This window comes from Diospyros lotus, chromosome 2 (genome assembly GCF_014633365.1).
Source record: "Diospyros lotus cultivar Yz01 chromosome 2, ASM1463336v1, whole genome shotgun sequence".
NCBI lineage: Eukaryota > Viridiplantae > Streptophyta > Magnoliopsida > Ericales > Ebenaceae > Diospyros > Diospyros lotus.
Genome location: NC_068339.1, coordinates 33,199,587 through 33,222,546, shown reverse-complemented (window position 1 = coordinate 33,222,546; position 22,960 = coordinate 33,199,587). Strand labels below are relative to the sequence as shown.

General features: G+C 38.0%; 1 protein-coding gene across 1 annotated transcript in view; it reads right to left on the bottom strand.

Moving 5' to 3' along the window:
- Positions 1-8,371: 8,371 nt before the first annotated feature.
- LOC127795115 (KRR1 small subunit processome component homolog) overlaps positions 8,372-22,960 on the bottom strand; it is a 35,717-nt gene continuing 21,128 nt past the window's right edge. The window contains exons 5-13 of the mRNA XM_052326574.1: positions 22,630-22,698; positions 21,982-22,038; positions 21,852-21,890; positions 21,599-21,703; positions 21,210-21,292; positions 21,001-21,082; positions 9,042-9,185; positions 8,887-8,961; positions 8,372-8,779 (exon numbers count right to left, since the gene is read on the bottom strand). Of these exons, the coding sequence (XP_052182534.1) occupies positions 8,654-8,779; positions 8,887-8,961; positions 9,042-9,185; positions 21,001-21,082; positions 21,210-21,292; positions 21,599-21,703; positions 21,852-21,890; positions 21,982-22,038; positions 22,630-22,698 (780 nt within the window). The 3' untranslated portion in view covers positions 8,372-8,653. The remainder of the gene's footprint in view (positions 8,780-8,886; positions 8,962-9,041; positions 9,186-21,000; positions 21,083-21,209; positions 21,293-21,598; positions 21,704-21,851; positions 21,891-21,981; positions 22,039-22,629; positions 22,699-22,960) is intronic.

Genomic DNA, 22,960 nt, shown 5'->3' with positions numbered 1-22,960 from the left:
GTTGCCTTACTCAGAAAACCGAATCACCCCTAGGGTCTCCTCAGCTTCCAGGAGGTCCCCTCCGACTATTCGGTACTGGCACCCACTCGGGCTTATACAGAATTTATTCCGAAAAATTATTCCCGGTCGGACTGCTTCCAGCGTCAATAATCTCATCTCGAGACGCTCATCAATCTCTTGCCCTCTTCCTTGGACATCTAAGTCCCGAGGCACTCCCAGCCACCAATTCGGCAAATTTCATTAATAAATTACTCGAATTTGACTTTTGGCCTTCCCGGATCACACGAGGCCCTGCCAAAATAGTCAAAACTTATTTATTTTCAATACCATGTAATACCGGGTATTACACCCTTCCATTGATTCGACAATTAATTAACTACATTTTTTAATCAATTTTCAGTTCCTTGAATTTGCTCAACACTACGCACTATGGGATATTACAGCAAGGATGTTGCAAAGTTTGATTCCCTGTGACTCGATGCCAACCACCTTGAGAAAGTTTATACCAGAAATGGCTCCGTCACATGGGGCTCGTCAAGAGGTACCAGGAAATAGCTTTTATCATAAGGCCACTTCCGATACTCATTCTCAATTCGCCCCTCCTTGGAACAATCAACCAAGGTCCTCTACACGGGAATGCTCAAGCTTCTCTTGGGCAGGAAACCAAGGAGGGGTCGATCGTTGAAAGGCAAGTAAGCGAAGCCCTCATAGGGGAAAGTATTCTGAAACTATGGTCAGCACCCCCACGGAGAAGGATCAAAACTCTCCCAAACCAACAACAATGCGGAATAATGAGACTGATACCAACCCGCTCGAAGCATCCATCTTTTCCTTTGGACAGCTGAGGGAGAAATTTACTAAGGCATTCGTTATTAACAGTCGACGAAAGAAAAATGCTACATATCTCCTCAGCCTTTGACAAGGAGCTAAAGAGACCATCCGTCATTATGTGGATAGGTTCTGGAATGCCACCCTTGACGTTTATGATTTATTAGTTGAAATGGCAGTGTCCTCTATGTTTCATGGGACACGATTAACATCCTTACAAGAATCCATATCCCTAGACCCATCAAAGTCCTTGGCAAATTTGTTCGTTAGGGCAAATAAATACATACACCATACAGAAGTAATGAGGAATGTGGCAATAAATGAAGACAAGGAGTAGAAAAGAAAGGAGCGAGATGTTGGAAAAGACTTTAATCGACTACAAGAGAGGACCTGAAGACTGGATGGTGTCAAGCCCCAATTCAATCACTATACCTGGCTCACCCAACCTTGGTTTATCATATTAACAATTGTAGAAGGATCTAGTCTCATTAGACTTCCAAAAGGGGTGGATCAGCCTATAAGGAAGAATTAGGATAAGTAATGTCGATACCATAGAACTCATGGCCATTCCACTGATTGATGCCGAGAATTAAAAGATCAAATTGAGATGCTTATTCAGAAAGGAAACCTATGAAGAGATATACGAGAAGAAAAGGTAAACGACGGGGAGCCAAGAAGAAAGGAGAAGAGACCTAAAAGATAAGAGAGGTATAATCAGAGACAGTAAGAGAGAGAGAGAGAGAGAGAGAGAGAGCGGCTATAGACATAATTCCCTTCTGGATAATAAACCAACATAACATGTTATACACGTCATTTCGAGTAGCCCATAAATCCCAAGTCGTATTGTTTTCCTCATATGAATCGCATGTATGACAATTGTTAATATGAGCCCAAGATAGGACCGTGGAAGTAGGCACATTTGGCTGAACCACGTCAAAAGAAAGAAATGCTTATGTTCTCTCATTCAAACATTGTTAATATAATCCATCTTCATTTCTCAGGATGAAAGGAAATATCAATCAAAGATTCTTTTCGAACGAAAAGCCTATTACCCTACACATAGCCTGGAAATGAGGTGAAAACCAAAAATCCATTGTTCAGCTAATGACCCAATAATGAGGTAAAAACAAAAGCCCATTGCCCCACACATAGCCTGGCAATGAGGTTAAAACCAAAGACTCGTTGTCTCACTAACAACCCAACAATGAGGAAGACACAAGCCCATTGCCTTACACATAGCCTGGCAACTAGGACACAAGCAAGCCCGTCGTCCTGCTTGTTACCCACCAATGGAGAAAATACAAAATACCCATTGCCCTACGCATAACCTCGCAATGAGAAAGACAATAAGCCCATTGTCTCGCATGTAACTCAGCAATGGGGGAAAAATAAGACATTGTCCTGCACGTAGCTCGATAATTGGGAAAAAATAAGACATTATCTCACACACAGCCCAATAATGGATATTCTTTCTAATCGCAGACGTAGGTGTTACGTTAAACCCCAAAAACAAAAATACTGATGTTCTCTAATTGCGGACGTAGGCGTTATGCTAAACCACGAAAATAAAAATATTGATGTTCTTTAATAGCAAACGTAGGTGTTACGACGAATTGCAAAAACAAAAATATTAATGCTTTTTAATTACGGAAGTAGGTGTCATGTTGAATAACAAAAATGAAATATGGATATTCTTTCTAATTGCGAATATAAGCATTGCATCGAACCGCGAAAATAAAACTAATCGTAAACGTAGGCATTATATCGAACTACGAAAACAAAATATATTTTTTCTAATTACAAACGTTAGCATTATGCCCTCAATACCAACAAGCATATACACATGAAAATGGGGAGCTGCGACATTATGACAAAAAAGGCCTGTTGCCCTGCTTACAGCCTAACAATGAGAAAAACACAAACTCGTTGCCCTACACATAGTCCGGCAATAAGGGAAAAACAAAAGGTCTCGTGGCCTTACTCACAACCTAGCAACGAGGAGACAAACACATCCCATTATCTCATATGTAGCCCATCAATGGAGGAAAAATAAAATGGTTACCCTGCGAGTAGCTCAACAATAAGAAGGCATAAGACTGATGTCCCGCGATTAGCCATACAGCGAGAGAGCATAATATTCATGCCCTCACAATCGATTTACATCGCTTTGTTTGGTGACCGAATGGCACAATAACCATTGTCCTGCTAGAAAAGATGTCATATTCATCGTTTCGCAAGTAATCAAACAACAAGAAAATGGAATGTCAATCATCATGAACGCCCTCAAATTCAAAGAAAATTTTTAATATGTCAATGCTTCTCCCGACGAAATATAGATACGTATATGATCCAATAATGACATGATCGCTAAGTCCATGTCTGTCACTCTTGAGTTGATTTGAAGATCTTTTAGAGCCCCCTCCACCTCGGGAGCTGGGAACGCATGGAAGAATCGTGTCTATGCTCTTAGAGGATGAAGAACAGAATGCATGGACCCCTACTATGAGAGTAAAACTTCAGCACGTCAAGTGAAGAATCTGCCTCATCGTCTCTATGCCATTGGCACTTATGGGAAGTCAAAATACGAAAACACCAGAACTACAAATGACATGGAGACTTGAAAAGTCACATGCATGGAGAAGAGTTAAAAGAGAAATAAGTAAAAGGAAGGCATGTACAAGATTAACAGGGCCATATACTCTTCCTTCTAGGATACTTGACAAAAAGATTAGAGAGCAATTGTTAAACTTAACAAAATATTAGAGCAACATGGAAATGAAAAAAGAAATCGAAAAGAGAAGGAAATGTTACATGGCAACACGAAGAAACACCACGTGGCGGCTAGGAGCAGCCCCGGGTGGGGGTCACCAGGGTGGCAGCCACCCCCAAGTAACATTCACTTGGGGGCAGCGAGGCCAGACGCGGGGGCCATCCCTCCCAAGGCTATACGATCGTACCCCTAAGTGGAGGTTACTCAAGGGTGTCATGCCCTAGCGTGCGCAGCCGGCATGCACACTCATGCCCTTGTTCACCTGCACCCTTGTTCGCCAGTGCTTGTGTATGCCCACACTCGAACATGTCAATACCACCAACACCCCCGAGTAAGGGTCACCCGGGGGTGCCACGAACACATCCATGATCCCACATGTTCGCACCCACGCACCAATGTCCCCACGAGACTCGATCAAAACCTCCTCCAAGGTTCTCGCTGAGAATATCGGGTCACTGGATACTTGGTAGTCTCTTCCATCGCTAAAGGGGTCCTCCCCCCCATTCTGTATGCAATCTCTCACACTCGCATTTCCTTCTTGCATTTGACTACTCTATACTTTCAAGAGGCTAACTTAGGAATTGGAAGGTCTACGCGGGCATCCTCACCCACACCCCTAATTAATTTTATTTCTAGACAAGTCATCCATCGGTGAGAAAGGTCATCCATCGCTGTCACTCGACCCTAGAAAACTCATCTATCGCTACCACTCCACCCCGAGAGAGTCATCCATCGCTTCAGATAGTCACTCATTGTTCGGATAAGCTACACGTGGGTTATCCTAAGATGGTTTTCCATATCAAAATTCATTGTTGTAGTTGAGCAACAACCGATATAAATTTTGTTTAAAAAATCTAGAGTAATTTCCAAAACTCACCTTTGAGGTTTGGCCTAATTTTAAAAACACCTTTAGAGTTTTACTTAATTACAAAGACACCCTTAAGATTTTAAAAATAATAATGAGTATTATTTTATTTAGTCAAATATAAAAAAATGAGGTGAAATGAGAAATATACCCTTATATTTAAGATTTTTGTAAACTTAAAAGAACACCAATGATGGCCATGCCTTGCTAGCCACCATCAATAATAATTGAAACCTTAACGATTGTTAGGGTTCCATTGAACCCCTTGCAAACTTTGGGATTCCATCGTAGAACCCTAACGAATCATTAGGGTTCTACAACTAAATAGTGATGGTCATTTACCTAACGTAAGGCACCACTTTTGCTATGAATAAAGATAGACAATGTTTAATAGTTGTAATTTCAAAATCAGTGCTATAAGTGAAAACATTTTTACTTGTGTGATTTTCAAAGACAATGCTTGAAACATAAATTAAAGATGCACAATAAATGAAAATCAAAGTATGGAGAAATAGAAAGCAAACAGTAAATATAATATTTATAGTGGTCTGGCCAACTACCTATATCCACTACCTTAGCTCTTCACTAAGAATTTGAATAGTTCACTAATTGTATTAGTTTTTACAGATTGAGCTATAACCTTAGTTTTTATAGATTAAGTTGGAACCTCAACTTTTACAAACTAAGTTGAAACTTCTATTTTTATGAACAAAACAATAACCTTATAAGCCTTTTCATGGGATAGGGTAGCAACCCTTACAATAACTTTGTTAAAAAAATTTCGAGCATAAACTCACAACAAAGATAAACCCTCAAAAGATAAGAAATACAACTCACAAAGGAATATAAGAAAAGTGTAAAGAATGAAACAAATGAAGCACTCAACTCCCTTGAACATTTTAGTCAAAAAGGTCTCTTTATGAAGATCAATCAAACAATCACTTGAGCAGCTCTAAAGTGAATATAGTCATTAGGAGCAACTATTAGTATTGGTGCCTTAATGCTAGATTTAGATGGCATCTAGCATTTATAATTATGGGACTAATGATGTAATTCTTGAAAATAAATGTAAAAACATATGTTTTCATATTTTGAAGTCATATCTTCTTTCATAACTCTCCAATCATTAATATGAATAAGTTCTTAAATTTCTTATTGAAGATCTTATTCGTAAGTATTAAGAATATGTGATAATTAACCTTTGTAATAAGGATATCTTAACCTTAATTCCCAGTCCATAGACTTCTTAGAAGGGGACTATGATTAGTCAATTACAGACTGGCACGTGAGATACTACCTTTGATTAGTATGAGATACTAATGATAAATGATGGTGAGTCACATACCATAATCCATGGGATGGATATAGTATACACGTAGGTAGGTGTTAGTTGAACACTTACTAAATGTGACGCACGTGATAGATCAAATAGCTCAAAGGATCTATGGTCTATCACAAGTTTCGATTGTGTTACTGGTCTTTAGACCGGAGGCAACACAATTGTCTTGTATGTCTATGCTAGAGATTTGTCATTGTTAAGAACCATTCGATTACCGGATGGGAGATGTACTATGTGGTCCCTATGTAGTGGCATATGGAGACAAATGATTGTTGATGGGATCTGTCAACCTCTGGCGTGAGGTGAACATCCTATGCGATCAGTGGTGGTTTTGATTGTAGAAATCCCTAGCCAGGGTACACTTGATTGAAATGTGTTTCAATGTCAAAAGGAGTTTCGATGTGTCATTTCAATCTTACCACACTAATTTTGACATAGTCATTGAGTTAGTGAATTTGATCAGTTTAGAGTCCACACTTGGACACAAATGAATAAGCAATTAAGAACAAATATACAAGGCGATAAAAAATATTTAAATAAATCAATGATCTCAGTTCAAATGGAGAAAATTGGATTTGGCTTTGTGATTTCTTTTTCTCCACTTGTCTTGCGGCTATTTATGGATGTGCAATGTAGGTTTGAGAGCCTTTGATTGCTTAGATTTTTGCTTAAGAGTGTTTGAGAGCTTATGGGTGCTTTGGATGTACAAAATGGGCAATGAATGATCTTTAAAATGACCTTAAGGTATTTATAGACATTCAAAAAATCATTGTAGCAATGGTAAAATCACTGTAGCAAAGATAAAATATTTTTATATAAAATTTTTATGTTGTTCCTTCCTGACCAAAAGAGGGGGCTATCCAGAGGCGGGGTCATGCGTGGGCTCCGGCGACGGGTCTGTCCGAGGGGGCGGCTGGCACCTGCAATCACTCCGACGCTCGAGTGAGTAAGAGAGTAAGGAAATAATAGTGTATCGATAGGTTAAAGGGCAGAACATACCTTGACTCTGAAGAGAGATGGCTAATATAGGAAGAGGAGGCGTCCTCCTACATGCATGTGTCGTGCGTTTGTGGGTGATGGGACTGACTATCCAGTGCCCGTGGAGGTTCCCATGCGGTAGTACGATGGCGACGAGATTGAGATTCGCCATTAATGAGGATGGGATCTGAGGCAGCCGCGCGAATACCTAGTGGTGGTTGCAATGATATTGCGGTAAGCTAGCGTAGGGCCAAGAGATAGACCGAGAAAGAGGGTCAAGATTGGGCCCAGAGACGAACCAAGATTGGGCACTAGAGACAGGCTGAGAAAGAGGGCCAAGATTAGGCCCAAAGACGGGTCGAGAGAGAGGGCCAAGATTGGGCCGACAGACAAGTTGAGAGAAAGGACCAAGATTGGGCCTAGACGGTCCATATGCATTCTAAAATTACTTAAAAAATAATTTTAATAAAAAATAATATTTTTGATAATACATATATTATGAAAAAATATTTTTTAAATTAATCAAAAATAATTTGATATTACAATTAGTATATTTAAAAATACTATTTTTGTTAATCATCAAAATATTATAATTTGTATATTGAAAATACTCTTTTTATTAATCATCAAAACTTAATTAATATAAAGAAGTTGCTTAACACTCTTATCGTGTAATAAGCGAGTATTTATAGACATAGGTGGTGAGGTCTACATGACATGTTGATGTGTGTCTTGACTCTTCAGATGAAAAGACTTCGGATAAAGCAAGAAGCTTAGTGGGTATCTTCAAAGATAGAGCGTCCCGATAAGCATCTTAAGAATCTGAAGACTTCTCAGACAGCTTGGACCTGAAAGACTCTTTAGATAAATCTTAGGCTTCAGGGGGATGCTAAGGACTAAGCTGTCCCAGACTCTCCGTAAGCTCCGAGAGACTCTTGCTCGGAAAACTCTTCGAGGTCATTCAAGTTTTCGGCCTCCTTAGAATATTTCTAGCATTTTTGAATTTTTTGACTTTGATTTTACTAAGACACCCCACAACAAAAATAAATATAAAAAATTATAACTTAAAATATGTTTTCATGTTATACAAGTTAGTTTTAAGATATTAATTATGTAATAAAACAGTACTGTAAATTACTTTCGATCACCGCCATCTCGCAAAAACTTTTTTACACGAAAATTTTATTAAAACTTCATCTCACCATTTACTACAAAGTTGCGTTAGAAAGCAAATCCATCATAAAAGTTTGGGAATTTGTATCGTAAAATCAACTTTTAAAACTCAAAACATTTCCAGTAACTTCCAAGTTAGGATATACGTTGCCAATTATGGCAACGGTGACCATATGAAAAATTGTAATTTGTGGCATGATTTCATGCCATTGTCCATGGGAGGGTCAGAATAACCCTGACACCATCTTACACGAGATAGTGGGATTATTCTGCCATTTTAAATATTTGTATTTTAAATTTTATCATTTAAAATAAAATCTATATAACTCTCATTTCAAAATGTCCTACTTCTTAAATCCGAATTAACCATAGATTTAGATCCAAATCCTAATGCTTCAAACACTAACCAAACAACGGATTTAGAAATTCAAATTTTAAATGAATTGACTTAACTACATCCAAACACAAATCTTAATTAAAAGAAAATTGTTTCCTGGGATTTCTCATCCACCACAGTATCAAAACTCCAAAGACTAAAAATTCAACACTAAATGAGAGCCAAAACCAAAACCTCATTAAGCAAGAACAGACCAAATGGGGCAGAACTTAGCACCACCATTAACCGACTAAATAAGGTCAACTGAAAGACCATAATTACAACAGAGCATCCCATGCAATGGGACCATTTTTGTGGAAGCATTCATCGATTAACCCAAGTTGTCGATGGCTTCGACTTCTTCTTTGAAGGCATGTCTGCAGAAGCAATAAATTTCTGGGCATCAATGTTCTCCAAAGATTTTTGCTTTCTGAAATCCTTTGCCTTTTTCTGCAATACAAACTCAAAATTTAATGTGGAATTGAATGCATTTGTTAAATGGACACACCCGCACTTTGTTAACAAGCTGAAAATCAGTGTTGTAATCGTTTTATTACCTTTAAAGACATTGCCATGGCGGCCAGATCATTCTTGTCGTCCTTAGATGTGCCATCATCTTGCTTTACGGGTTCCTGTGGTGGCACAAACAAACAAGACTGTGATAAGTAAACACGAAAAGCAGGAAGCAAAATGACGAATGCCAGATTTTTACCTTTGGAGGAATAAATGCTTCTTCCCTTTTTCTTTTGTTTTCAGCTGCCTTCTCTGCCTGTTTCTCCTGTTTTTCTTGCCACTTCTTCACCGACTTCTTTTTGTCACTTAAGAAGTATTCACCACTTTCCAGTTGCAGATCAATCTGAAGATATTTCAAAAATGTGTTAAGACAATTAGATATGGTGTTAGACTGGAGAGAAATTGTGCAGCTGACCCCAGCTAGTTGGAGTAAAGTATGATGATGAGCTGTTCGAACAAAACACAGGATGAAGGCTGAAACAAACAGAGATATATTTTTCTTGTAGTTCAGCAACTATTTCATCCTTTGGTAGTGTTCATATAATTGAAACCTTGGAACATGGCAAAAACAAAAAATGATAATTCAATCATATCAAGAATGGTACCAGGCAATCCAACTTATACAACATGGAAACATGACCAGAGGAAGGATGGTTAAAATGCAAAAATGCACCCGGCATGCTATGTGATAGTAAGATACCATTAAAGGTAAATGAAAATGTTGCATTTTCAGGTAAACAGCTGGTACAGCTATGTGTATGTGGCTATTATAGAAAGGTTGACTTGGTGGTGAAGGCTGTAAATGGCAGGATCCTATGGCATATATCAGGGAAGACAAAAAGAATCTAAATGGCAGTTATTGTATACAAGCTGTGATTAGGAGAATGTTTCTATGTATATTCTTTCCTTTTCTAGATTTCTAAACTGTAAATTCTAGAGTTTGAAGTGAAGGGAAAGCTGAAGAGGTAGGTTCCTTTGTCTACTCTTTCAAAAGCCTAACTGCCTGCTGATTTTTACATATGATATCAGAGCCACAATTAGGCTAGGTATAGAAAAGACGATTTTTTGAGCAAGAATGTCCAAAGAGGTTAGACCATCCAGTGTTATAGGGACTGTAGAGTCTAGTGAAGGGCCTAAGACTGCAGTACCTTCTAAAAATCCATCCTTGTTGATTAGCCTGGTAAAACTAGATGGGAGTAATTACCTAGCCTGGTCATGCTCCTGCAAACTTTTCATGAATGCCCAAGGATTGGAAGACTACACTGGTTTGAAGAATCAAAAGCCTGCCACAGGAGAAGTCCATACTTGACAATGGGAGATAATAATATATTGGCTAATTAACTCAATGCAGCCAAATATTGGCAACGGGTATCTACTGCTCGATGCAGCATGGAAGATCAGGAATCCTACATCCCAAACCTACTCTCAAATCGGAAATTGATGCACAAATATATGATATCTGAAAAAAGGTACATGAAACTAAACAGAGTGGTCAGTTTCTCAGTACTATGCTGAATTAAATAGTTTATAGCAAGAGTAAGATTATTATCAAGATTTTCAGGCTGAATGCCCTACGGATGCCTCTAAAAGTTCAAAAAATGATACATAAAGAAAGAGTATTTGATTTTCCAACCGGGTCGAATGTAGAATTTGACCAAGTCCGGGTTCAGATCTTAGGTAGAGAGCCTTTTTCCCACTCTACAACAGGTATACTCTTATGGGCGCTCTGCTACAAGAAGCAAATCTGCTATGATGGTAAAACCCTCACCTAACAGATTTTCTACCAACCAAGAGAGTATCAGTAAGGATCTGCTGAGGTGTGACTATTGTGGAGAATACAGACAAAGGAAACTTGCTGCTCTTTACATGGTAGACCTACCAAGGGGAAGACGAAAAAGGCATGAGGGATGTCCTCAAACCCATCTATCAGAGACTACGCAGACAGAAGGAGAGCCACATGCAGAAACAGGGAAAACTAGTCTTTCAAGGGAAGAATTAGTTTTCCTACAGCAGCCGATGACTAAGATGAAGATGGAATCAAATACCCCATCCTCCTCCAATCCGACATCACATTATACCCAATCAGGTACAGCTGGTACTGCTCCTGGTCAAAGGTACTGTTACTGCTTTCTGTTCCTCAAACTCTATAGAAAAACCAACCTAGATCATAGACACTGGGGCTTCACCCCATATGATTGGAATATCTAAGTCCTACCTGACCTATACTCCATGCTCTGGTAGAGACAAGGCTAAAATTGCAGATGATATCCTTTCTCCTATTTCTGGAAAAGGGGCTATTACCTGCAATAGAAACCTTATAACTGTCATCTGTTCTTTATGTTCCTAATTTTGTATACAACTTGCTATCCATGAGTTCTATCACAGGATCTAAACTGTAAAATTACCTTTTTCCTAACCCATTGTGTTTTTCAGGAAGTGAGCACAGGGAAAATGATTGGCTCTGGTAGATTGATTGATGGCTAGTACCTGCTGGACAATAAGTCATTCTCTCATCCTGAAGAACAAGCCCTAAGAGTTAACCAACCAACCTCAGCCGAGGAGGAGTTAATGCAGTGGCATCAGAGATTAGATCATCCCTCTTTTTCAGTGATAGGAAGGATTATTCCTAGTTTCACTAAACAGTGCAGTAATTTAGATGTATTTTGAGAAGCTTGTGAGTTTGCCAAACACACAAGGAGTACTTACCCTACTATTAATGGAAAGAGTAATATTTCATGATTGTACACTCAAATATTTGGGGACCTAGTCGGATTAAAACTCTTACTAGATACACATGATCTATAACTTTTATAGATTGTTTTAGTCGAACTACTTGGGTCTATCTCATGACACATAAAAGTGAGGCTGGTAGTTGTTTTCAGACCTTTCACAAGATGGTGACTACCCAATTTGATGCAAAAATTTAGATCCTCGGAAGTGATAATGGCCTCAAATATAAGGATACTACCTTTCAAGAATATCTACAAGGCCAAGGGATCATACATCAAACCAGTTGTGTAGATACTACTGCCCAGAATGGAGTAGCTGAAAGGAAGAACAAGCGTTCTCTTGTAGGTGCCAAGTCTCTGCTCTTTACTATGCATGTTCCTAAGGTTTACCGGGGTGATGCAGTACTCACTGCTGCTTATTTAATCAATAGAATGCCACTGCCACTTGTGACCCTAAATTTCAAGACACCTTTGGAACTGCTGACGTGAGTCTCTTCCTATACTATCCCTCCCAAGGTTTTTGGCTACACCTGTTATTTCTCAAATCACTCTCTTGCAATAAGTAAACTAGATCCTCACACTCAAATGTATCTTCATCGGTTACTCTGCTATGCAGAAAGAATACAAGTGCTACCATCCACCTACCTGGAAGTTCGATGTGAGTACGGATGTTACATTTAGAGAAGATACCAGTTATTTTCAGCCCAACCAATTACCTCTTCAGGGGGAGAATCTACATAATGGCATACATAAAGAGGTGCCAATACAGCGGACTGACACTGGTGCTATGGACCAGATTGCTAGTACAGGTGGAAATGTTGTAACTCAGGGGGAGGAGAAAGATAAGAATGTGTTGGGTTTAGAGGAAGCAGGTGAAGAGACTATAGATTCTGATAATTCTGCAGATGTTGATAATTCAAGGCAGTAGGAAGAACCTGGTAATACTGGTCAACATCAAGGACTGAACAGACTTGATAAAGGAGAAACCTTGACTTATTCCCGAAGGAAACAAGCCAATTAGCAAAATCAACCAAGCCAAGAAGATTCCCAAAACCTCACTGATACTAGTAAGCACTTCACTAACACTGAACAACTTCCTACTTTTAGTCAAATTCCTGCAACTAATCCCAAACTTGATACTACATTCAAACTCTCTAACTTGTACCTTCCTATAGCTACTGGAAAAGGAGTTAGTTGTACACAGCATCCAATCTCCAAATCTGTTACCTATGATTCATTGTTTGCTTCCTACAAAAATTTCTTATCTTCTTTAGAGTCAGTAACAATGCCCACAAATTGGAAGCAAGCTATTAGTAAGCCTTTTTGGAAGGATGCTATGGTGGAGGAAATCAAAGCCTTGATGAAGAATGAGACATGGGAACTCACTAAACTGCCAGCCGATAAGAAGCTCACTAAACTGCCAACTGTTCACAGTTAAATACAAGGCAGATGGAACAATTGAAGGATACAAGGCAAGGCTGCAGGCTAAGGGGTTTACTCAAATCTATGGAGTGGACTATGAAGAGACCTTTGCACCAGTGGCAAAAATAAACACGGTGTGGATTCTTCTATCCCATGCGGCTATTCTAGACTGAGATTTACATCAACTAGATGTAATGAATGCATTTCTGCAAGAGAGCTAAAAGAAGTTGTTTATATAGAAATCCCACCAGTTTTTAACAATTCAGAGAAGCAAGGGAAAGTCTGCAAGTTGAAGAAGGCTCTTTATGGTCTAAAACACACTCTCCAAAAGCTTGGTTTGACAGGTTTAGTAAGGTTGTAATCAAGTTGGGATATCAGCAAAGTAATGCTGATCACACTATGTTCTTTAAGATTGAAGAACACTAGATAATGTCAAGCCCTCAGATTGAGGGATGGGCAATTGTGGGAATTCGGTTGAATTCCAAGAAAGAAGATAGGAATTAAGAAAGGAACAGATAGAATGAGGAAAGGAAGGAAGAGAGAGAGAGCGAGAGAGAGAGAGAGAGGGAAAGAACTCTGTATTATTCTCAATGATGCTTTCCTCTTACTGCCGTAGGATACTTATTGTTGTATGTTTGCATCGAGTGTAGTCTAGAAGAAATCAGTGAAGTCAATACATATTCAAGCGACAGATTAGTTAAGTTAGGTTTTGTCTAACGGTAACATGTGTATGAGGGGTATATTAGGTATTGTGGTGTCTATTATATTTCTCGTATTGTCTGCCCAAAATGTCCATAAATATAAGGCATAGGGCAGTCGCTTCAATATCGATCATTCTATTGTACGAGTGCTGTGACTTGAGAGGAAAGTCTAGATTTCAAGATAGCCTTTGTAATCTCATAAACGATTGTACTCGTGTGAGGGATTCAAAGTTCTTAGTGGATTGCTTTCGGGATCAAGAGGCTGGATGTAGGATCATCTTTGGGATGATCTGAACCAAGATAAATTGCTATCTTCTTGTGGTTTGCATATCTCTTACTTTGTCATTTTAATTCTTTTTATGATCTGATTTCTATTTCTGTTTTTTTGGGATCAAATTGTGTGTGTGACTGAAATTGGCCAAGATTGAGTGCATTCCAATGCTCCCAATTCAACAATTGGTATCAGAGCATGGGTGATTCATCAAGAAAGCCAAGATCCATTAGATGGTGATAGAATTGACTTGCAGAAATGGCTTCTAAAGCCTCTGCCACTAGATACGACATCGAAAAATTCGATGGACAGACTGATTTTGGCCTTTGGAAGATAAAGATGAGGGCCTTCTTAGGAAATCTTGGACTGGAAGGGGCATTCGAAGGAGTCCAAAATGCCAGCCATCTATACTGTAGAAAAGAAGAAGGAAATAGGAAAGAAGGCCTTTAATACCCTAATCCTAAGCCTAGGAGACAGTGCTGCGAGAAGTCTCCAAGATGAAGACTGCAGCAGAACTTTGCTTAAAATTGGAGTCTTTATATGACTAAATCCCTATCAAGTAGGTTGTATTTAAAGGAAAAAAAAATTACATTTAAGATGCATGAAGGGCAAAAACTGCAGGATCACATAGATGACTTCAATAAGTTGTGTCTTGATTTAGAAAACATAGAAGTCAAGTATGATGATGAAGACAAAGCCCTAGTATTGCTGCATTCTTTACCTAAATCCTATAAAACCTTTGTAGACATTCTTAAACACGATAGGGACACACTACTCTTGATGATGTAATTGGAGCATTAAACTCCAAAGAGTTACAGCAGAAAGTAGAGGGCAAGAACATTGCAGGAGATGTTCTAGCGGTTAAGATGAGATCAGATATAAGAGACCCTAGGGAAAGGGGTAGATCTAGGTCTAGAACAAAGAATGGCAGGAAAATTATTAAATGTTATCACTGCCATGAAGAGGGGCATATTAAAAAGAATTGCCCCAAGAGAAAGATGGAATTCCAAGATAAAAGTAGTCCTGAAATTTCAACCTCTATATGTGAGTTTGACCATGATAGTGCTGATGCCCTACTTGTATCAAGCAAGGCAGATAAGGAGGTTTGGGTTCTAGATTTGGGTTGTTCTTTCCACATGACACCCCATAGAGAATGGTTTCTAAACTATAGAGATATAGGTGGTGGAAAGGTTCTATTGGGAAACAACCAAGAATGTAATATTAAGGGAATTAGAGACATTAAGATTAAGATGCATGATGGAACTGTTAGAACATTAACCGCTGTGAGATATGTTCCAGAATTAAAGAGAAACCTAATTTCACTTGGAGAGTTGGATAAAAATGGCTATTCCAAGGGGAGATGGTGGAGTTCTTAAGGTAACAAGAGGCTCACTTATGTGTATGAAGGCAATCCTTCAAAATGGTATATAAGTGCTGCAAGCATCCACATTATGTGGTGATGCAGCTATAGGTAAAAATAAAACCTATGAGCACACTAGGCTGTGGCATTTTAGGAAGGCTCATATTAGTGAGCAAGGACTTAGAGAACTGTCCAATCAAGGGATATTAGGTGCTGGAAATATTTCAGAGTAAGATAAATGTGAATCATGCATTTTTGGTAAATCTGTGAAGGTTAAATTCCCTAAGGAAGCCATCTATTCCTCCAAAGCCCCTTTAGAATACATCCATTCAGATTTGTGGGGCCGTAGTCAGACTTTATCAAATGGGGATGCTAGGTATTTCCTATCCATTATAGATGATTTCTCTAGGATGGTTTGGGTTTATGTGTTAAAAGCTAAGAATCATACTTTTGAAACATTTAAAACTGTGAAAACCATGATAGAAAATCAGAAAGCATGAAAAATAAGATCATTAGGACTGATAATGGTCTAAAATTTTGTAACAAGGATTTTAGCCAATTGTGCAATGAGAATGGCATCCTTAGGCACCTAACAGCCCCTGGAAACCCTAAACAAAATGGCCTATCTGAAAGAATGAATAGGACCCTACTTGAGAGGGTGAGATGCATGCTATTTCATGCTAGATTGCCTAAGACATTTTGGGGTGAAGCTGTAGCTACTGCAGCCTATGTAATAAATAGATCACCATCGGCTGCAATAGGGTTCAAAACACCTTATGAAATGTGGACTGGTCATAAGCCTAGACTAGACCACTTAAGAGTGTTTGGGTGTTTAGCATATGCTCATGTGAAACAAGGTAAATTAGAACCTAGAGCCAAGAGATATCTATTTATTGGTTATCTATCAAGGGTTAAAAAGATACAAATTATGGAACTTGGAAGTAGGAATGCCAAGGACTATGGTTAGTAGGGATGTAATTTTTTATGAGAATTGCTCCATAAGAGATATTAAGATAGAGGACCAAAATGATGGGAAAGGAAAATCTAAGGCTGTGGAAATAGAACAGCAAAATGAATTCCATGATGCTACCTTTGATAGTCCCAATGATCAAGCAAGCAAGAAGAAAATGTTGGCTCCTCTAGCTTAGATAGTGAGCCAGACCTAGGAAGATACAATGTAGCTAGAGATGGGTAAAGAAGAATAAGTAGACCCCGGTGAGAGGTGGATTCTTAGACTTGGTGTCCTATGCACTGTCAAGTGCAGTGAAAATTGTTGGAGAGGAGCCTCTCTCGTATGAAGAGGGTGTTAGATCAAGAGACTCCAAGAAATGGCTTGCTGTCATGGAATCAGAAATGGAGTCATTAAGGAAGAATGAAACTCCCTTAGGTCAGAGGGTAGTGGGCTGTAAATGGTTGTTTAAAATTAAAGAAGGGGCTGGAAATAATAAAAAACCTAGGTATAAAGCTAGGTTAATAGCAAGAGGATTTACCTAAGTGGCTGGGGTAGATTTCAATGAAGTTTTCTCACCAGTAGTAAGACATTAGTCCATTAGAATTCTGCTTGCTATGACTGCCCATTTCAACCTAAACCTAAAGCAAATGGATGTTACCACTACATTCTTGCATGGTGAATTAGAAGAGAACATTCTAATGGAGCAGCCAAAGGGATTTGAAGCTAGGGGTAAAAGGGAGCAATTATGCTTGCTGGAAAAGTCCCTAGATGGACTTGAGCAATCCCCTAGGCAGTCGTATAGAAAATTCGACACATTCATGTTAAACCAAGGGGGTTCAAGAGAAGTGCATTTGATTGCTGTGTTTATCTTAGGCATATTTATGCTAAGATCTCTATACATCTCCTCCTTTATATTGATGACATGTTAATTGCAAGCCAAACAGATTAGGAAATTCAAAGTTTAAAGCTGAAGTTGAAATCAGCCTTTGAAATGAAGGAGTTAGGAGAGACTAAGAAGATTTTAGGGATAGAAATTTCCAAGAATAGGCAGCAAAGAATGCTCCAGCTATCTCAAAAAAATTCCTATCTTGAGAAACTAATTAGGAAATTTCATATGCTTGATGCAAAGGAAGTGAATGTTCCTTTTTGCTCAGCATTTCAAATTATCTCACGTGCAATCCCCAATAGAGGAAGAGAGCATTAAGGAAATGAGCAAGATCTCGTATTCAAGTGTTGTAAGAAGCCTTATGTATTGTATGGTATGCACTAGGCAGGATTTAGCCCATGTTATGAGCATTACAAGTAGGTTCATGGCTAATCCGAGAAAGGATCATTGGGCTGCTGTAAAGTGGGTATTCAGATACCTTAAAGCAACAATCAATATGGCATTGGTTTATGGTGGAGCATGTTTAGAAGAGCCTAACATTTTAGGATTCACTAATGCTGATTTTGTAGCAAATCTAGATAAAAAGAGGTCATCCACAGGGTATGTTTTCAAGCTATGGAACTCAACCATTAATTGAAAAACTAATTTGCAATCTGTGGTGGCTCTTTCAACCATCAAGGTTGGGTATATAGCTATCACTGAAGCTATAAAAGAGTCTCTATGGCTGAAAGGATTAGTGAGTGAATTGCCAGGGAAAGAGGTTAAGGCTGCCCTAATGTGTGATAGCCAAAGTGCTATACACTTAGCTAAGAATCAAGCCCACTATGAGAGAACCAAACATATAGATGTTAGGTACCATTTTATCCAAGAAGTTCTTGAGAAAAATGAAATAGATCTGATTAAGGTTGCAGATGAAGAAAATGCAGTTGATATGTTCACTAAAGCAGTCCCTATGTCTAAATTGCATCACTGTTTAAGGCTTTTGCAAGTTCATATGTGTGAATGATCAGGTTTGTATGCAGATCCAGAGGAGAGCAGATCGAGGATGTAAAGTTTGGGCAACACTTGCATGTTTGCATCGAGTGTAATCTAGAAGAAATAAGTGAAGTCAATACATATTCAAGTGACAAATTAATTAAGTTAGGTTTTGTCTAACGGTAACGTATGTATGAGGGGTATATTAGGTATTGTGATGTTTATTATATTCCTTGTATTGTCAGCCCAAAATGTCTATAAATATAAGGCATAGGGCAGTCGCTTGAGTATCGATCATTCTATTGTACGAGTGTTGTGAATTGGGAGGAAAGTCTAGATTTCAAGATAGCCTTTGTAATCTCATAAACAATTGTACTCGTGTGAGGGATTCTTGTGTATCGATTTCAAAGTTCTTAGTGGATTGCTCTCGGGATCAAGAGGCTAGATGCAGGATCATCTTTGGGATGATCTGAACCAAGATAAACTGCTGTGCCGTCTTATGGTTTGCCTATCTCTTACTTTGTCATTTTAATTTTGTTTATGATCTGATTTCTATTTCTATTTTTTTGGGATTAAATCATGTGTGTGTGTGACTGAAATTGGCAAAGATTTGAGTGCATTCCAATCCTCCCAATTCAACACTTATAGATCCTACAGCAACCCTAACAGCAAGTACAACAATGTAACAGCATAGCTAACTAATCATAACAGTAAAACACTAAGCTATTGCACAGTTAACTAACTAACCTGTTACCCCCCCCCCCCCCAAGCTAGTTAACAACTAATAACTGCTACCAGCCCCTTTACGAATTTACCCCTGGGGTCAAGACAGATAACTATTCTTATTGTATATGTTGATGACATAGTGGTGACAGGAAATGATCATGAAGGAATAAAATAGTTCAAGAAATACTTGGGGGAAGAGTTTGAGATCAATGACCTTAGACAGCTGAGATATTTCTTGGGGATTGAAGTAACCTGGTCAGACAAAGGCATATTCATTTTCCAACGGATGTATGTTAAAGACTTATTAGTTAAAAGGGGCATGCTAGGATGTAAGCCAGCTGATTCACCTATTGAAGTTAATCACAAGCTCAAAGTTGATGAAGGTGAAAGAGTTGATAAAGGCAGGTATCAAAGGCTGGTTGGGAAATTAATATACTTGCCTCGTACAAGACCAGATATTGCCCATGCAGTGGGGATTGTAAGCCAATTTATGTAGAATCCTAGGTCAATTCATATGGAAGCTGTCAACAGAATTTTAAGATATCTCAAAACAGCTCCCCATAAAGGTTTATTGTTTTCTAACCAAAATCCTTTGAACATAGAGGGGTACGCTAATGCAGATTGGGCTAGATCTCTATATGATAGAAGATCAATCTCAAGCTAATGCACCTTTGTCAGAGGCAACTATGTTACATGGAGAAGTAAAAAACAATCTGTTGCGGCTAGGTCAGGTGTTGAAGTATAGGTCAATGGCCCTAACTGTATGTGAGCTATTGTGGGTGAATAAAGTTATGGAAGAACTAGGATTTCCTAAAAAGGGACCACTTCTATTGTACAGTGACAGTAAAGCTGCAATTAGCATTGCTAATAATCCTATTCAACATGACAAAACTAAACACATTGAGATTGATAGGCACTTCATAAAGGAGAAACTAACTGGTGGCCAATTGTGCATTCCATTTGCTCAGTCAAGGCATCAACTAGCAAATATCTTCAATAAAGCTTTACACGGCAAGGACTTCCTTACTATGATATCCAAGATGGGTATGAAGGATCGATTTCATATATAATTTTGAGGGGGAGTGTTGGATTCTTGGGTAAACAGCTGGTGCAGCTTTGTGTTTGTGGCTACTATAGAAAGGTTGACTTGGTGGTGCAAGGCTATAAATGGCAGATCTTATAGCATAAATCAGGGAAGACAAAAAGGAAGACAGCAATCAATCCAAATGGCAGTTATTGTATATAAGCTATGATTAGGAGAATGTTTTTATGTATATTCTTTCCTTTTCTAGATTTCTAAATTGTAAATTCTAAAGTTATAAATAAAGGGAAAGCCGAAGAGGTAAGTGTCTTTGTCTACCCTTTCAAAAGCCTAATTGCCTACTGATGTTCACAGAAAATTATATGATATAATCATAAGACCAACTTTATTGTATATATTAGAATGCTGTGTAGTAAAACAGCAACATATGCAAAATACGAATGTAAAGAAGAAGAAGATATTAAGATGGATGTGCTATCGTGCAAGAAAAGATAAAATTTGAAATGAGTTTTATTTGTAACAAGCTCAAAGTGGCTCTTATTAAAGAAAAGGCGCTTGAGATACTATTAAGATGGTTTGTTCATATGAAAAGAAGACCAACAGCCTCTGCAAGGAAAGTGGATGGAAAGGAACAAGAATTTAGCAAAATGGGTATAGGACGACCAAGAAAATTTTGATGAGAGACACTTAAATATGGTATAAGTTAAACGGGCTTACACAAGATAAAGTCACAAATAGAAAAGATGACAAATAAGATTCATGTAAAACCCCACATGGTGGGAAAGGCTTGATATATTTGTCACTTGGTTTATCACAAAATCAAATGGAGCTTCTGGGTTCACTTCTGAATTATAGGGAGACCGCATCATTTTTCTACCAAACAACAGGGCATAAGGTGTAATTATCCTCAAGGTCATATTAAGAATAAAAAGAATATGGAACAATAAAATAACTAATGAGTCATTATATTATATTGTAAAGAATAAAAAACAGGATATAATAAACCACATCTGATCATTTCAATAAGATTGGCACACAGCAAAAAGGAAACATATAAATGATGCCAATCAACAAATGCAAGCAATGAAACTTACCTTGCTAGGTTGCTGTGGAGGAGGGAAAGGCGCATATGATTTCTTCTCTTTGCTCTTTACTTTCTTTTGCTTAACATTTTTTCTGGAAAAGATATTCAAGTGATTGAAATATCTAGAAAGTGAGGTCCATTATATAATACCAAAAATCTGAAGGCCAAATAATGCAGCAAATGGTAACGTTTGCACATGATGAGGAATGAACATCATACTTCTTGAACTTTGGAAGAAACCTGTCCCAGTTCTCATTTGCAAGTGCAGGATCTTTCGCAAGCTCCTTCTTCAACATGAGGATCTGTCACAACAAAACATCAAGATTTCCAGAGATGGAAACAATCTATTTCTGAAAGAAAGAAAGAAAAAAAAAAAAGAAAAAAGGCCTGTCAGTGGATGAGGCCCAAAATTGCAAGGATCAAGGTAGAATCGCTTTTATACTCAACCTTGGCCTTGCTTTGCAAAGAGCCCGTTTCCACAAATAGAATCCATGACGTTTGATCACAAAACAGCAGCCTCACCTTTGCTACTAAGTCTCACCCTCGAGATGGCAACAATAATTATAATAATTTAAAAAAAAAAACAAATAAAGTGGAAGCAACTTCACCTTGATGTGGTATACTGGATGCATTTTATTCAGAATGCAGTCCTCCACAATCCTTCTAACTTGTTTCAAGCCTTTAAACGAACCCATAGCTGCAACTGTGCTTCCCTAATCATTCACAAGTAAAGAACAGTCAGTATTGACCTGTATTTAGGATGATCAAATTTGCAATTCAATCAGTGAAAATATTATCACTATTAATTGCAAAATTTATTGATCATGAAAGGGAAAGGGAACAGAAACCACAAAATTATACCTGGACGAGAATATAACAACCTGTCAAAATCTCCAGAGCCTGCATACCGAAAAGAACAGTCAGCATTGACCTGCATGCAGTGAAGATAGTTGAGGGGTAGTTCTTTAAGTGCAAATCTGATTGTACATACCTTTAGGGTAGAAGAGTTTGGTCCTACAAGATGCTGTCTTCGTTTGACAAACCGTTCCTGTGAAAAGACAATGTCAACTGAGAACACAGTTCGGAATTGTTTAGTAGTTATTAGAACTGCTTAATGTCAGGCCATATTGAATCTTCTAGCATATCAAATGTCAACCAGCTTTCATATATCTATTCTGTGCATATTTCCTCCCTTCATTTTATTTTATAATTATTATTTTCTTTTTGGTTAACTCTAAAAAATGCAAACAGAAATTTATCACTATATTATAACCATCTAAAGCATTGTGGTGACTTTGGAGAGCTGAAGAGGTTCCAGACCTGCTAAAAATAACTTTTGGCTACTGAACAGGAAATCTTCTTTTGCATGCTTTTTCTAGTAATTCAACAAAAAAATGCAAAATCGAATGTAGTAAATATTCACTTCTTTTCTTTTCTCTCTCCTTTTATCTTTTTTTTTTTTTTGGCTAATCAATAATCACTTCTTTTCAGCAATATAAGATGGAAACCACTTCCCTGCCATTAAAATATCAATACCAGATGCTAAAAATTGGATAAATCTTCTCATTAAGCATCACAAATTCCCACAAAAAAACAAGACTTGAGTATATATTATCATTACCCACTCAAAAGTGCTCACCTTGTTACGAACTAAATTACCAATCTTGATAATGTCGCATTGCATTTCATCATTCAGAATCTTGATTGCCTGTGACACAAAAAAGTTGTTTAAAGCAAATAAAATGAAGTACAAAATCACTTCCCAGATGAGAAATTGTCCAGAAACTTAACCCTCTACATTTGTATAAAGAAATACACAATCAGTTCCCAAATGAGAAACTGAGCAATGGAACATAAACCTTTACATTGTATAGTGAAACAAAATATAAGCACGAAAGAGGTACCAGAAAATACAGTTACCAGTCTGATAGTTATATTGTTCAACAAAAGAAAATAAATGTGGAAAGAGG